This window comes from Papio anubis, chromosome 15, assembly GCF_008728515.1.
Source record: "Papio anubis isolate 15944 chromosome 15, Panubis1.0, whole genome shotgun sequence".
Classification (NCBI taxonomy): Eukaryota; Metazoa; Chordata; class Mammalia; order Primates; family Cercopithecidae; genus Papio; species Papio anubis.
In genome coordinates, this window is record NC_044990.1 from 27,592,684 (window position 1) to 27,609,243 (window position 16,560).

The 16,560-nt window shown below is 35.4% G+C and overlaps 1 protein-coding gene across 3 annotated transcripts in view; it reads left to right on the forward strand.

Annotated features, from left to right (window-relative positions):
• FNDC3A (fibronectin type III domain containing 3A) overlaps positions 1-16,497 on the forward strand; it is a 218,322-nt gene extending 201,825 nt beyond the window's left edge. For all 3 annotated transcript variants that reach the window (XM_003913872.4, XM_009191925.4, XM_003913873.5), the window contains 7 exons: positions 2,739-2,852; positions 3,585-3,734; positions 3,842-4,125; positions 4,222-4,434; positions 8,228-8,394; positions 9,838-9,965; positions 13,793-16,497. In XM_003913872.4, coding sequence (XP_003913921.1) covers positions 2,739-2,852; positions 3,585-3,734; positions 3,842-4,125; positions 4,222-4,434; positions 8,228-8,394; positions 9,838-9,965; positions 13,793-14,107 — 1,371 coding nt within the window. In that variant the 3' untranslated portion in view covers positions 14,108-16,497. The remainder of the gene's footprint in view (positions 1-2,738; positions 2,853-3,584; positions 3,735-3,841; positions 4,126-4,221; positions 4,435-8,227; positions 8,395-9,837; positions 9,966-13,792) is intronic.
• The last annotated feature ends 63 nt before the right edge of the window (positions 16,498-16,560 follow it).

Consider the following 16,560-nt stretch of genomic DNA (forward strand, 5'->3'; position numbering starts at 1 on the left):
AGAATCGCTTGAACCTAGGAGGCGGAGGTTGCAGTGAGCTGAGATTGTGCCACTGAACTTCAGCCTGGCAACAGGCTTTTCTCAAAAAATAATAATAACATACTTGGAATTTTAAAATTGATGGGTTTTCAAATTTATTGTTTTAAATTAAGAATTTTTGAACTACTAATAAAATTATCTGCCATAGTTCATTGATTTTTACATGAAATATTTATTTTCAAGATGATCTCAAGGTTACTTTCCACAAAGCAGGCACATTGTGTCACCATTTTGCTCTGCTTTGTAAATTTGCCATCTAGGATTTTTGGGTGGTATTCATGTGAGATTAAAGCATATTCTCTAGCAGTTTTCTATAGCTACAGGTTTTGTTTTTTGTTTTTTGTTTTTTTTCATTGCTTCTAATAGGATATAGTTACTATGAGTCCATGAAATATAATGGAAATGTGAATAAGGAGTTTACTGAAGACTTTAAACATTTGAATTTTTTTAAATTGCGAATATGATAGAAACCAGTAGTGTTGAGCAGTGCAAATATTTGAAGTGGTGATTTGTGAAATAGCCCAGCATTGCCTTAAACAAAATCACAGTCTACTTCCTGTTTTATACGTGTGATAGTATAAAAGGTTTCTTTTTTTTTTTTTTTTTTTTTTTTCATTTTCTGAGATTTATAGATTGGTGTATAGCTTTAAACTATATAAAGTTTTATGGAAAGATTTTTTAAACTTATTAATATAAATTTTAAAGTTGATATAATTAAAGTGAGTCCATCTTCTGTTTCTAAAATGCAAGATTCCTTAACATTTATAATTACACAGATGAAATGGTTTCTATAAGGAAGATGGAGTTTTGATTTTGCCCTTTATAGATGTTAGATTGTGCAGATTTGTCTGTATTTTCTCACCATATCCAATAATACTTTTCTCATAAGATTGGTTTTCAAGAGCCGTATTAGTTGTTATAATTGATTAGTATATAGTTTAACTTTATTCATCATATTTATACTGTGGATTTATAGCCAGAGGTTGAGGTTATTTCAAGGCAGTTGATGACCTTCATTTAAAGTCTAGCTAAAATCAGTACTGTAAACAAAAGGAAACATTTACATTTGTTTCTGTTTGCCACATATAGTAGCCTTAATTTTTTACTTTGTTATAAAACAGTTACATTCACAAGATTAACCTGAGATAAGCCTGAGATATTTAATGACATTATGATGATACAATATGGTGTATATTCCCTGTGCAATCAGATTTGGAGGAAAAATGAAGGACTTAACATTAACTGAAGTCACTGATACTCTGAATAAGTATGGTCAAGGAGTAAACTATTTTCTTTTGGAAAAACTTTTTAAATTTTTATTTTTAAAGTATTATACTGCTGTTTTTAGGGCCTAATGGTTACATTGAATAGTTGGTTTCACCTTCTTAAGGTTTATTACCAATATTCATGAAACTTGATATGTTAAAATCCCTACCCTTTGGTAAGTCTACTGCTATTTATTAACATTTTTATAGGTGATTAATGCATGTTTTTTTCCTAAATTAAATATAATTTAAATAACTTGGAATAATTTTCATATTAAATCTTTGTTAACAACTGAATGTTTTCATAGAATTTTCTGAGAAGTTGAGTTTCTTAGGTTTTTGTAGCTGGCTGGGCCCAGTGGCTCATGCCTGTAATCCCAGCACTTTGGCTCAAACAGCCCTCCCTCTGAGACAGGAGGACCACTTGTGCCCAGGAGTCTGAGACCAGCCTGGGCAACATGGTGAAACCCTGTCTCTGTAAAAAATAGAAAATAGCCCAGCATGGTGGTGCACACCTGTAGTCCCAGCTACTTGGGAGGCTGAGGTGGAAGGATGGCTTGAGCCCAGGAAGTTGAGGGTGCAGGGAGCCATGTTTGCACCACTGCACTCCTGCAGTCTGGGTGACAGAGCCAGACCTTGTCTCAAAAAAAAGAAAAAAGAAGTTGACCTAGCTCTTAAAGATGGGCATTTGGCAAAACTGCCTGATACAGTGCAGTAACAGGTAGGTTTACTTCTGATCATTATAATGATGCGCCACTGTTAAGTGAAAATACCAGTGTATTGGGGCTTTTCTTTTGCTAATGAGCTTTAAAAAATTGATGACTATAAATTTCTGTACTTGTTCTCCTATGTGTCAGGGAAGGAATTTGCCAATACTGAATAAAATGTTTTATATTCCAGGTAATGTATGTTAAAAGTAATTATGAGAAAGTGAGCTTTTTAGCATGGAACAGAAAAATCAAATTATGGTACAAAATAAATATAAATGTATGGAACAGTATGTTGGTAAAATTTGATATGGAATATAATGCCTAAGAAAGATTCGTGAAGTATTAAAAATTTTAAAATCATAATTTACACCTATCATCTCCCATACCTTTAGTTAGTATCAATTTCTTCACTCCTTATATTTCTTCTGAATTATTCCACCCACCTAATTCCCTAATGTCCTGCCCTTCTTACAAAAACCAGTTCCTGAAGAAATAAGGGGCAGAAGAAAGTATAAGTAAATGAAACTTTAAAATTTCTCACACCTTTACTCTCATGATTTTTAAGTCTTTTTAGTTTATGTGACTACTTACAGAATTATGACCAAATTAATCTTGAAACACAGGGAAAAGACTTTATTAATGAATCTTTAAATATGCAGTTCTGTGCAATCAGTGGGTGTTTAAGGGTGAAAAATAAAAACACTAGTTACATTTGTTTTTCTAGTTTGGACCATTTTCAGAAAAATGTGATATTACTACAGCCCCTGGGCCACCAGATCAGTGCAAGCCCCCTCAAGTGACATGCAAATCTGCAACTTGTGCACAAGTGAATTGGGAGGTATTGTAATTTCCATTGACTTATATCTACTTTCTTAAGTGATTAGAATAGTTTATATAAAAGAATAAAGATACTGTTCATTTTTACCTCCTGTATTATACAGAGCAAGTCGTAGTTTAATTCACATGAGAAACAGTGACTTCTTTTTCCTCTTTGAAGAATTTGAGTGAGGTATATTTGCATTACAGATATTTAGATTCCTGTTCATTATGTGCTTTGTATTTTTATGAAAGGCTTTGTCTCAGTACTGAGATATTTCAGCCACTGGTAAGTTTACTGTTCAGAACAGACATACATAGGAATTAGTAAATTCTGTTTCTTTTATATTTATCCAGTACACATCTCCAGTGTACTTATTGTGGATAGTAATAATCAGTGATGATAATTATTATATTTTCAGTTCCCTTTGAAATTTAACAAAATGTCTGTATGGTTTTAACATTTCATATTAATAGAATTATTTGAAGTATATGTACCTTAAAACACTTTCTAAAGTGACTTAGTCATATTTCTACTTCTAATTCAAAACAGTTATATATTTGACCAATCTTAAATTCAGATCATCTTAATGAATAAAAAATGTAAAATTGAACGGTTTTGATTGTGCTTAAAAGTTTTAAAGAAATTCAGAAGCAATCTAGTTTCACATGTGGTCAGGTAAAGAACATTTTTGGTCAAAAGCTATTTAATCAACATCAAGACTAAGACCTTTATCCTTTTCTTAATTTAAAGGTTCCTTTGAGTAATGGAACAGATGTCACTGAATATCGATTGGAGTGGGGAGGAGTTGAAGGAAGTATGCAGATATGTTACTGTGGGCCTGGTCTCAATTATGAAATAAAAGGACTTTCACCAGCAACTACCTATTATTGCAGGGTCCAGGTAAAGATGATCAGTACTTTATCACTTAACTCTATCCAGAGTTTTATATTTCATTGGCATTTTCATGGTTATGACTTTGTTAACTCGGAGGCTCTGTTAATTTGTAGGCTCTCAGTGTTGTGGGTGCAGGCCCTTTCAGTGAAGTAGTAGCCTGTGTGACTCCACCATCAGTTCCTGGCATTGTGACCTGTCTTCAAGAAATAAGTGATGATGAGATAGAAAATCCCCATTATTCACCTTCTACATGCCTTGCAATAAGCTGGGAAAAGCCTTGTGATCATGGTTCGGAAATCCTTTCCTACAGCATAGACTTTGGAGATAAACAATCCCTAACAGTGGGAAAGGTTACAAGCTATATTATCAACAATTTGCAACCAGATACAACATACAGGTATACTCTAAATATTATGTTGATTTTTGCCTAGACCAGAGAGACACTTTAAATAAAACAATCATAACCAAACTTTTTTTCTTATGTGGCACTTAGAATACGAATTCAAGCCTTGAATAGCCTTGGAGCTGGTCCTTTCAGCCATATGATAAAATTAAAAACTAAGCCTCTCCCTCCTGATCCACCTCGTCTGGAATGTGTTGCCTTTAGCCACCAGAACCTTAAGCTGAAATGGGGAGAAGGAACTCCAAAGACATTGTCAGCCGATTCTATTCAGTACCACCTTCAGATGGAGGATAAGAATGGACGGTAGGTTTTTTTAATTGCTTCTTTATATAGTTTCTTAGGTCTTTTTTTTTTTTTTTTTTTTTTTTTGAGACGGAGTCTCGCTCTGTCGCCCAGGCTGGAGTGCAGTGGCGCAATCTCGGCTCACTGCAAGCTCCGCCTCCCGGGTTCACGCCATTCTCCTGCCTCAGCCTCCCGAGTAGCTGGGACTACAGGCGCCCACAACCGCGCCTGGCTAATTTTTTTTTTTTTGTATTTTTAGTAGAGACGGGGTTTCACCGTGGTCTCGATCTCCTGACCTTGTGATCCGCCCACCTCGGCCTCCCAAAGTGCTGGGATTACAGGCGTGAGCCACCGCGCCCGGCCTCTTAGGTCTTAAGTATATAAATTTCTGTAACTGTTAGAAGTAGGCCAGGTGTGCTGACTCACACCTGTAATGTCAGCACTTTGGGAGGCTGAGGCAGGCAAATTGCTTGATCCCATGAGTGCAAGACCAGCCTGGGCAAGATAGTGAGACCTTGTCTCTAAAAAAAATTTTTTTAATGAAGTAAGTTTTCAAAAATGAAGTCAAGATTGTCATACAAAAGTGTGTTGTTTTTAAAACATTTAAAAACACAATGTAGATTTCCTGTTTATAATTTGTGAATGGAATACCAAGAGAAAAAAAATAAATGGGCTACTCTTTCGTTGTTTTCTCTAATCGTTTACTGTTTTCATGATGATAAAAGACACCTAATCTTGGATACAAAATAAACTCTTCAATGTTTATTTCTAGCAGGACACAATTTTTTTTTTTTTTTTAAGACAAGGTCTCGCTCTATCACCCAGGCTGGAGGGCAGTGGCACTATCTTGGCTCACTGCAACCTCTGCCACCAGGGCTCAAGCCATCTTTCCACCTCAGCCTCCCAAGTACTTATGACCACAGGCGTGGGCCACTACACCTAGCTAATTTTTGTATTTTTAGTAGAGATGGGGTTTCATCATGTTGCTCACGCTGGTCTTGAACTCCTGGGCTCAAGTAGTCCTCCCGCCTCAGCCTCGCAAAGTGCTGAGATTACAGTCGTGAGCCACCATGCCTGACCAAAACAATTTTTTTTTTTTTTTGAGACGGAGTCTCACTCTGTTGTCAGGCTGGAGTGCAATGGCGCAATCTGGGCTCACTGCAGTCTCCACCTCCCAGGTTCAAACAGTTCTCCTGCCTCAGCCTCCCAAGTAGCTGGGACTACAGGTGCGCACCAACCACGCCCAGCTAAGTTTTTGTATTTTTAGTAGAGACAGAGTTTCATCATGTTGGCCAGGATGGTCTCCATCTCCTGGCCTCATGATCCACCTGCTTCGACCTCCCAAAGTGCTGGGATTACACACGTAAGCCACCACACCTGGCCCCGAAACAATTTTATAGTAAATTGTTATGATTGTTTCTGGCCTCTGAGATCCTTGAGGGCAGAGATTATGTTTCAATCTTTTCCACACCCCTGACAACAGGGCCTGCACACTAAATGAGTACAGTTCAGTTTTTCACTGTGTGATCTCAGTTAGATTCTGTGATTATCTAGTCCCTTTGCTAATCTCTGTCTCATTCAGATTCTTTCTGTGCCTCTTTTACATCTTCATGTACCTGTTGTACTATTTCCTATATAATGTGCCATATACTGCCGCACTAAATCATGTGTTTGAATTACAGTGTTAACTCTGAATATTTGTAACAGTCATTCTAATGCCAACTAGGGCTATTTATTCACATTATATTCCATATAAGCAATGCCACATCCTCCCACAGCTGTTAATCCTTTAATATTTTAAGAATTTTGAATTTTGCTTTTCTGCTTTTCACTGAATATATTAGAAACAATTTCAATATCTGATGGACTCAGAATACTAGTAACAGTTTTTCCCAAGATTAACTTTTTTGTCCGGGCACAGTGGCTCACACCTATAATCCCAGCACTTTGGGAGGCCAATGCGGGTGAATCACGAGGTCAGGAGATCGAGACCATCCTGGCTAACACAGTGAAACCCCATCTCTACTAAAAATATAAAACAATTAGCCGGGCATGGTGGTGGGCGCCTGTTGTCCCAGCTACTTGGGAGGCTGAGGCAGGAGAATGGCGTGAACCCGGGAGGCGGAACTTGCAGTGAGCCGAGATTGTGCCATTGCACTCCAGAGCCTGGGCAACAGAGTGAGACTGCGTCTCAAAAAAAAAAAAAGATTTACTTTTTTGTGTTGTTTGTATCTTAGCCAGATATTCAACAATGGAATGTTCATGATGCTTGTACATAAGTACTCTCTATCAGAAATACTTATACATATAAAATAACATGGAATAATTTTGTATACTAGTATATCACCAGTAAGAACATTACACAAAACAAACACTATTGATCATTTCCTAAAATCTATGTATCGATGAATGTTAGCCTTTGTTCTTGGCAGAATTTTATGTAATCTTTGTAGCCTTATCACTACAAAGAGATTATTTGCCTTATAGAAGTTTTTGGTATAGCCATTTATCTTTAATATATGTTATTATTACTGGGCAAATTAACTGTTTAAATTTTTTTCCTCCCCTTTCTAGCATACATTTGGGGTAGTGCAAGAAGGCTTACTGGAAACAGGTCTAATTAGTGTTTGGTTGAAATATAATAGAATAAAGATTCTATTAAATATAAATTCTATTCTATTATAGAACTTCCAACTTAATATTCAGCTGCATCTAGAGACTTGTTATGGGGTATGAATATGGCTCATGGCCTTTGGTTGTGGAAAATAAATAAAACCTTTTATGATACTGTTAATTTTAATGCACACATTTAATAAATCAATTTCATATCTTTGATGACTTTCATTTGCTTTGATTTTCACAACTACATATACTTGCTGTGAGGATGGTATCATAATGATACTTTAGCTGTTCCCTGATCCAGATTTTGTAATTGTTCAGCTTTTTTAAACAGTGGTATTACCACTATTTTTTTCCTGTCATTAAAAAAAAATTTAGAGATTGAAAAGGCAAGGCTTGTCCAATTACTGCTTATTGGAAGTACTGTTTCTTCCTGTCATTAAATATTTCTTTATTTTTAACTTGACTACAATTTTCAGACTGTTAGCATTGAATAAGCATTCATTATTCATTCTCTAATTTCCCAGAGTTTTAGAAACATCCAATCAAAAATATTGGGATGCATTCAACTTATAGTAACATATTAGGAGAAATATATATGATATTCAACTTCATTGAACAGTTCAAGTGGATGATGTATTGGAAATTATATATTGTCATACTGCTTTTGTAAATCTCTAGAAAAACATCACCAAGGCAACTAAAAATCTGCCTGGGAATTGAGAATTCTCTTTTTTTCAGATAAAGACAAGGAAGATTAAAATAGAAACTTAATCTCATAGCTCAGCTCTCTATGCCATACTTGACAAATTTTATTAATATGACTTTAGTTAGAAATAATTCATAATGAAAATTGTGATGCTCTGAGCATCTTTTAAAATGTACATTAACAAAATAGTATTCAGAAACAAAGCTAAACTGGAAGCCTGAGACAAAACAGTTATGGTCGGATATGAAATCTAGTAACAGACTTTCAGTAAATCATGTCAAATTGGGAAATTTACCAAATATCCTATTTCTCTTCATCTGATGAAAAACAGAGATTTATTTTAAGTGACAAAGAGTTCCTGGCATCAAACTTTTGGCGTAACTTATCACTCCTAAATAATGTTCCTAAATAAGTGTGTTTATACTATTTTGTAAAACATTTTCATAAGGTAGTATAAGGTTTATCTAATAGTTATTTCCATTTTAGGTTTGTATCCCTATACAGAGGACCATGTCATACATACAAAGTACAAAGACTTAATGAGTCAACATCCTATAAATTCTGTATTCAAGCTTGTAATGAAGCTGGGGAAGGTCCCCTCTCCCAAGAATATATTTTCACTACTCCAAAATCTGTCCCAGCTGCCTTGAAAGGTAAGTTATACATCCTGAAGTTATTTTCTTTTATAATAAATTACTTTTTTTTTTTTTTTGAGATGGAGTCTCACTCTGTCGCCCAGGCTGGAGTGCAGTGGCACGATCTTGACTCACTGCAACCTCCGCCTCCCGGGTTCACGCCATTCGCCTGCCTCAGCCTCCCGAGTAGCTGCGACTACAGGCGTGAGCCACCATGCCCGGCTAATTTTTTGTATTTTTAGTAGAGATGGGGTTTCATCGTCTTAGCCAGGATGGTCTCAATCTCACCTCATGATCTGCCTGCCTCAGCCTCCCAAAGTGCTGGGATTACAGGCGTGAGCCACCGTGCCGGGCCAATAATTACTTTTTAATGTATTTTCCTAAATGCTTTGTTTACTAATATTAAAATTTAGCATCCAGTGTATGTCCACCAGTTATACAAAATCATATAGGCAAGCCCAACTCTACTGAGGGTTCCACTCAATAATAAAAGCTGTTTTATCTGGCACGTTCATATTCAGACAAGTACTGGCTTTTGTCACTGATGTTTTTAATAATGTAACATAAAAATACTAAATGGAATAGGTAGGCCATTGGCTTAAAGAGAAAAAATTATAAACTCTGATTGTTTAAACATTTTGACTTGTTGATATTACATTCATTTAGATTTCAGAAGGAAAGCCTGGTCATCTGTTAAGCAAAACAAATTCTTCATTAATGTGGGTTTTTCAGTCAATTTTACACACACATGTACACCTATTTACACACATTTGTATATACATTTATCTTTTACTTTTAGAGGGGTTCTTATTTTAAAGTGACTCTGGCAAGGGCTGCACTCTATTTTTAGCTGAAAAGTCTTACAGTTAATTGCTCTGAAGACTAATCACAGAGACTTCTAGAACCATATCCTGATCATGTACTTAAACAGAAGAAGCAGAACTCTTCTTGAATAGTCTTTCTAATAATATTGAGAGTTTCACTGAGTCCTTTTTCTGTTTGCTCATCAAGTTCAGTGTCTCTTAGCTTTAAGAAGAGTGCTGACTATAAGCAGAGCACAGTGGCTCACACCTGTAAGCCCAGTGCTTTGGGAGACTGCAGAGGGAGGCTCACTTAAGGCCAGGAGTATTGAGACCAGCCTCTCTACAAAAGAAATTTTGAATTAGCTGGGGATGGTAGCATGTGCCTGTATATGTAGCTGCACAGGAGGCTGAGGCTGCAGTGAGCTATGATTGCACCACTGTCTCCACTCTGGGTGACAGAGTGAGATCCCATATCTTAGAATACAAGAGTGCTGATTTTAACCTCTTTGGATGCAAATTTCAAAAATTCACTGATACTTATTTCAAGTTTATAAGTGGATTTTAAATATTTGTTGATTTTTATTAAAACAAGTGTCTGCATGATGTACCAAATTAAAAATCAAGTGGAACAGATTTTATTTATATTTGTTTCCTACAGCACCCAAAATAGAGAAAGTAAATGATCACATTTGTGAAATTACATGGGAGTGTTTACAACCAATGAAAGGTGATCCAGTTATTTACAGTCTTCAAGTTATGTTAGGAAAAGATTCAGAATTCAAACAGGTATGTACCAAGATATTAATTTGTGGATGCATATGTTTACCTTTTTTTAATTTTTATGTATTTTCAATGTAAGATTTGGCCACCTTTACCTTTCTAATTCATAAACATGTATTCAGTATATATTATATTCCAGAGATCTCAAGATTCCAAATCTTTTCAGTATGAACTACACTTGAACAGATTATTTATTTATCTGATAAGTATTCATTGAACTCTGTGCCAGGCACTCAGGATACAGCACTGAACAAAAAGTCCCTTGCCTCCACGAAGCTTACTTATATTCTGGTGGAAAAGAAGACACTATAAGCAAATGAACATGCCAGTATATTGTCAGATATAAGTGCAATGGAGAAAAAACAATATTGGATAAAAGAAATAGGGAGTAGTGGAGGGGGAGGGCACTGAGTCTTATTTCATTTGGGGCACTCAGCTGACATTTCAGCATGGCCCAAAGGAGATGACTATGGGGAAAAAGAGTGTTCCAAGAAGATGTGCTGAGGCAGGAACATGCCTATTAAATCTGATGAACATAAAGGAGTCAGTATGACTGGGATAGAGAGAGCAAAGGGAAGAGTGGATAAGATTGGATAGTTAATCCTAAGGGGCCTATAGGTGGTATGGAGTGATGTAGGGCGTAATAGGCCATACTGTGGCTTTTACTCCACGTGAAATGAGAAGACACTGGAGGATTTTGACAAGGGTATTCATGTGATCAGACACAAGGTTGTTTTGACTATAGTGTCAAAACTACAGTAGGACAAGGGCAGAACTAGAAAGACTAATAAGGAGGCTTTTACAATAATAGTATTAATAATAGTCATAATGCAGTGCCATAAATATGACATTAGGCATGAAGTTATAATGGAATCCTAGAGGAAGTGTCACCTTCCTAGCCAAGAGGTTTCAAAGATAGCTTTCTGGTAAAGCAAGAATAGCAGTCAGATAGAGTGGAGAGTTGCCAATGTTTGTTACAACTTTTATAAAGAATGAGCTTTTATACCACTCCAAAGACTAATTAAATAGCTATACATTTCATCTGATTTTCCCTTTTTGCTGTAACCTTCTTAATTTTGAGGGCTTTTAAGCTGGGTTATTTTCATTGTGTCTTATATTTTCCTCTTCCACTAAAAAAAAAATGATTATTCATTTGTTTTATTCCAGTATTGTGCTGTTGTAACTACTCTGTGTAATATCTTAACTGAAATTACAAAAGATCCAAAGAGTCAGATTAAATCTGGCATGCAATTGTTTTTCTTTATTAAACCATCTGCAAATTGACATGATAATTAGATTTGAAATGTAATTTACAGATAAGTAGGTTTCCTTCTAAGGAGGAAGCAAAATTAATATTAAAGAAAATATAATTATATTACACGTTTAAAGGAAATAGGGACTCCACATTTGAGTAGTTTATGGATAAGCTTGAGGCTTGTTTGAATGACTTTTCTTGGGTGTATAAACCATCTGAAATTAGCTTGAGCAAGTTAATCTGTTTTCTTCGGTCCTGTATCTACAGCCAACTATGTCTCTTCCTGCTTAGATGTCTTCCCACATCTGAAATACAAAATTGAATACTTGATCCCATCATCTTCCCTCCCAATATCTCCTCTCCAGCATCTTTACTTCATCAGTGTCATGGACACCAATATCATCTTGGTCTCCAAGCTATAAATTCTTAGATGATTTTTTTTTTCCTATCAACTCTTAATCAGAAGTTGTTTCTAAATCCATAAAACTACATCAGGGCCTCATCACTTTTACATATAGATCAAGAATCCCTGTCCTACTCAGCTCCCTTCAGTCCTTCACACAGCCTCATGATTAGGATTCCATAAACACTGTTTTAATGTCACACACCTACAGTGGTCCCTTTTAAATTAACCTAAATTTCCAACTAGTGTAATTAATGTATTCTTCCTGTCTGTACCAGATCTCTTCATTTATCACCCTCATGCCATTTGTTGAGGTTTTTCTTTCTTAACCTAATACTGCCAGGTTCATGGAATGGTATATGAAGACACATGGAAAATATAAAGACAAAAATCATCCATTATATCCATAAGACAAATACATATTTTTAATTTTTACTAAATTTACTTCAGTGTATGTATACAATTTTACACTACTTTCTCATACAACATTCTGTTTTAAGTGAATCCTTTTATAGGTTGAAGCATCCCAAATAAAGTCCAAAATTCAAAATGTTCCACCCAAAATCTGAAACTTTTTGAGGATCGACATGACACTCAAAGGAAATGCTCACTGGAGCATTTCCAATTTCAGATTTTTAGGTTTGGAATGCTCAACTAGGAAATATGCAACTATTCCAAATCAAAAAAATTGAAATGCTTCTGGTTCCAAGCATTTCATATAAGGAATACCCAACCTGTACCATCTCCCAAACATGGATCATTTCTACATTCTACTCCCTGAAACATTATGCATCCTTAGATCTAATGCATAGTCACCATTTTCTTTCAGATTTCTCTTAAAAGCTTCTTTCAATAAGTTCCTTTATATATTGTTATCAGCATCCACATTTTTATTTATTGCAAATAATTCACTAATTTAATGGCCTTTTATTAAGTACCTGCTATATGCTGGATTCTGGAGATAGAAAAATGAGACAGAGATCTTACTTTACTTTGAGAGCAAAGCCATATGTAAAAAAATTAGATTTATAACAGGTACAATTGAGGCAGCTAAAAGTACTTGAAAGCCCCCACACGTTGGTTCATCTGACTTGTAGCCCACCAACTAGCTGGAGAAACTCAACTGACAAGTCATTTAACCCTATGAGCCTTTTTCCCAATTACAGAATGAGTGGCGGGGCGGAGGTTGCTCATTATTGGAAATGAGATTTCCAGATTGAGCAGTGACTGCATGCTGAGCACTGCACTAAGTACTTTAACAAGCATTAGTTCATTTCATCCTCATAACTGTCATACATGTTAACTACTAGTATGCCTGTGGTAGTTGGTCTCAGATCACATCCGGAGTGTGAAGTGGTGGAGCAGACCTTGGATGCCAGGGGTGAACAGTTCTAGTATATATCTAGTATATATCTTCTTAACCCATTTATGCCTAGTGTTCCGTTATTGGAACACTAAGCTTGTGGTAGTTATTTATATCCAACTGATCCAGGTTATTGCCAAGGTCTGATTTTTCACCAAAAAAAAAAAATTGCAACCTCTGGCATAAATGGGTTAATTACTAGCACACTCCCCTGAAAATCTGTGGAATTTCATTCTTTTTATTTCCCTTGTAAGGCATGGCAGAGGAGGTCCTATTCTCTGATTCTAAGTGATCTCCCCTGTCTGGAGTTTATACAGTGATTTGCCATAGGCACCTATAGAAAGCTCCCCTTATTCATTTGCCATTTCATTCAACAGATATGTTTGAAATTGTATGGAAATTTATCAGTTATATAAAGACATAATGGGGGAAGCAAAAGTAGACACTATCCCTTCTTTGATGGAATTATTTCATTAAAAAATGACTTCTTACATTTGAGAAAAGCAGGAAAATGCTTGAGGACTGATTTTGCTTGTTCTCTAGCTGCCCTGGGGCACATCTGCACTCCTTAACTCATCTGTGAACCGTATAAGGGTAGATCTCACATCCTCGCTTTTGAAATTTCTCTTGCCTCTATGCAACAAACAGATAAGTACTTTAATGGATAGGTATTTTTAACATGTCATTTAAAAGATAAAATCAATGGCATTCACTGGCTTTCACATGAAAAACAATTCTCACACTAGCCAGTTTTAACACATTTTCTGTCCAGCCTTCACACGTAATTCTTCCTTCCAATAATTTATTAACAGATTTACAAAGGTCCCGACTCTTCCTTCCGGTATTCCAGCCTTCAGCTGAACTGTGAATATCGCTTCCGTGTATGTGCCATTCGCCAGTGCCAAGACTCTCTGGGACACCAGGATCTCGTAGGTCCCTACAGCACCACAGTGCTCTTCATCTCTCAGAGGACTGAACCACCAGCCAGCACCAACAGAGACACTGTGGAAAGCACAAGGACCCGACGGGCACTGAGTGACGAGCAGTGTGCTGCCGTCATCCTTGTGCTGTTTGCTTTCTTTTCCATTTTGATTGCCTTTATCATTCAGTACTTTGTAATCAAGTGAAAATATAACTTTATTTTTTAACTCTATTACATTTTATTTTGTCATGTACTAAAATTATTTCTGTATTGCTTTTATAAAAAACAGTGGCATTTAGCACTGGCATTGAGACTATAGCACATCATTTTTGCCATTTTCAGTGCTTATATTGTTAGGTAGAGGCTGGCACTTTATTAGAATGCAAGCCACAAAAATATCAATTTTGGTTTTTTGTTAGGGTGGGTCTTCTTTTTTTCTTTCCCTCTCTCTTTTTTTTTTTTTTTTTTTTTTTTTAACATGCCTTCTTATAGAAAAACTTTCTAAGAGGCAACAATTTAGAATGGATATTTTGACCAATCGGCATGAGTGTAACAGTGATAACCTGATCTTTTTGTTTTAAAGATTATTACCAAGTGAAAAATCAGAATGAATAGAATTTACACTAACATGCTATATAAAATGTTAAAGTCTGATGCTGTGAAAGCAATCTAGTGCTATATTTCTACCTCCTCATTTGTCTTAATTATTTGGTAAGTGGGATTATGATGAGTAACTGGAGGGGCTTAGAAACAAAAACTGGATGAAAGAGTATGCATGAAGTAAAGCTTCTTTGATAAATGTGGAGTTCTTCATTATAAATATATTTTCATGAATTCACAGATAAGTACTTAAAGAAAGCACAGTTTACTTGGCCTAAAAATATTTTGATGTTTACTCAAAAAGTACCTCTTCGGGTCTTGAGAACATGGAAAAGAACTGAGTGCTTTTAAATACTTTTTAGAAAGTAATCATAAAAGTAAATTGAATTTCAAACCTATTTGGCTTCTATTTTGTGAACCTTTGAACTATATGTACGTGTATAAGGGTATACATGTACATATATGGCATATAACAAGTGTACACATATACACATAACAAGTGTAGAAATATGTATTACACACATACACTCACTCTGTCGGGTATAGGCTAATTTTGAAGAACTCCCAAAAGTTTTTGCTGCTTCTCCCATAACTGCTGCCACCACCATCAGAATTCATAATCAAACCTAACCTTTTTGTTTGGGGCACCAAATCTGAAGACAAAATTAATTTGCACCAGTAAACTTCAAGCTGCTTTCTTTCTTGAAAACTAAACGTTTAATGTATAATGTCTGTTTGGATACTGTTCCAAATTGTTGATTGCATGTGGTTAATGTTGCATTAGAGCACTTTGCAATTGCATAATTCATTAATGTTTTGTGAGCTTGCATTTGTGAGTTATTGGATGATCAGATTGAATTTTGTCAAGTATCACATTGTACATCTTGCCTAGATGTCAATGACTGCCAGTAATAATACAGTTTATAATGAAACTATCTACAATTCCTGTTTTAGCACATCTGTTATCCGTAAAACACCTGTAACTAGCTTTTTTAATTTATTATTTGAATTTTAGGATAGCAAATCACTAATTTTTAGTTGCTGAGGTTGGCATTTTAGTGATTAAGCACTTCTGTCAGTCTTTGAAAAAAGAACGTATGTTTTGTGCTTTGAAGATCTCTGAAGAATTTCTTTTATAATAGAATGGGCATGTATTGTAACAGTTTTATGTCAAATGATCTGTGCTGTAGAAAAACATTAACCCTTGTTCAAAAAAGAAATGGATAAACTTGGCCTTTCTAAGTGGTAAGAATGACCTGTCACTATAATATACTGTATGTTTACATTTTATTTAAATTTAATCTCTTATGTATAGGGTGATAACCTTCCCCCAAAACAACAGTGATTGCGATTGTTTTCTAGAAACTTCTTTAAAGTGCCACATTTGGCAGTACAAATGAGTCTGAGTGTAATAGCCCAGAGATTTATATATAGTTGAATGTCTAAAATGGTAAAATGTGCCACTGTGTCAAGTTACAGTGGCTTATGTTTTTCATAGTAATTCAAATGAACCTCCTATTTTTGATAGTAAATGTCATTTAATAGTATACTTGCCATTTGAGCCTCACTGCAAAATTAGTGCAGAAGAGAAAACAATTTTTAATGTAATCTTGATTTTACCTCATATACTGTACATTCCAAAAACTCTAAACTTTTTAAAGATTATAGATACACTACCAAACATATCACCTTAAAATTGTATAAGGCTGAATGAACTTCATACAAATGAAAAAAAGCTCATAAAAATACCTAAACTATGTAGCAAAAGTATCTTTAAAATCCATGGAAAATAAAAGTTGTATCATTCTTTTTGAGATATGTTTATTGTATTCATATATATTCATTATTTGCTGCCTGTTTAAGAAAATGAAATGTTATGGTCTCCCCTCTTCCAATGAGCTTAAAACATTTTCCCCAACAGTATACAACTCATCAACATGAGAGGATGTACATTTATTATATAAAGCCCAGTAAAGAATGAAATTAGAAGTTTTATCCTAGTGACTTGATTTTGTCCAACTCATGAAATATCTTACTTCCTTTCTGTATATAAAGAAT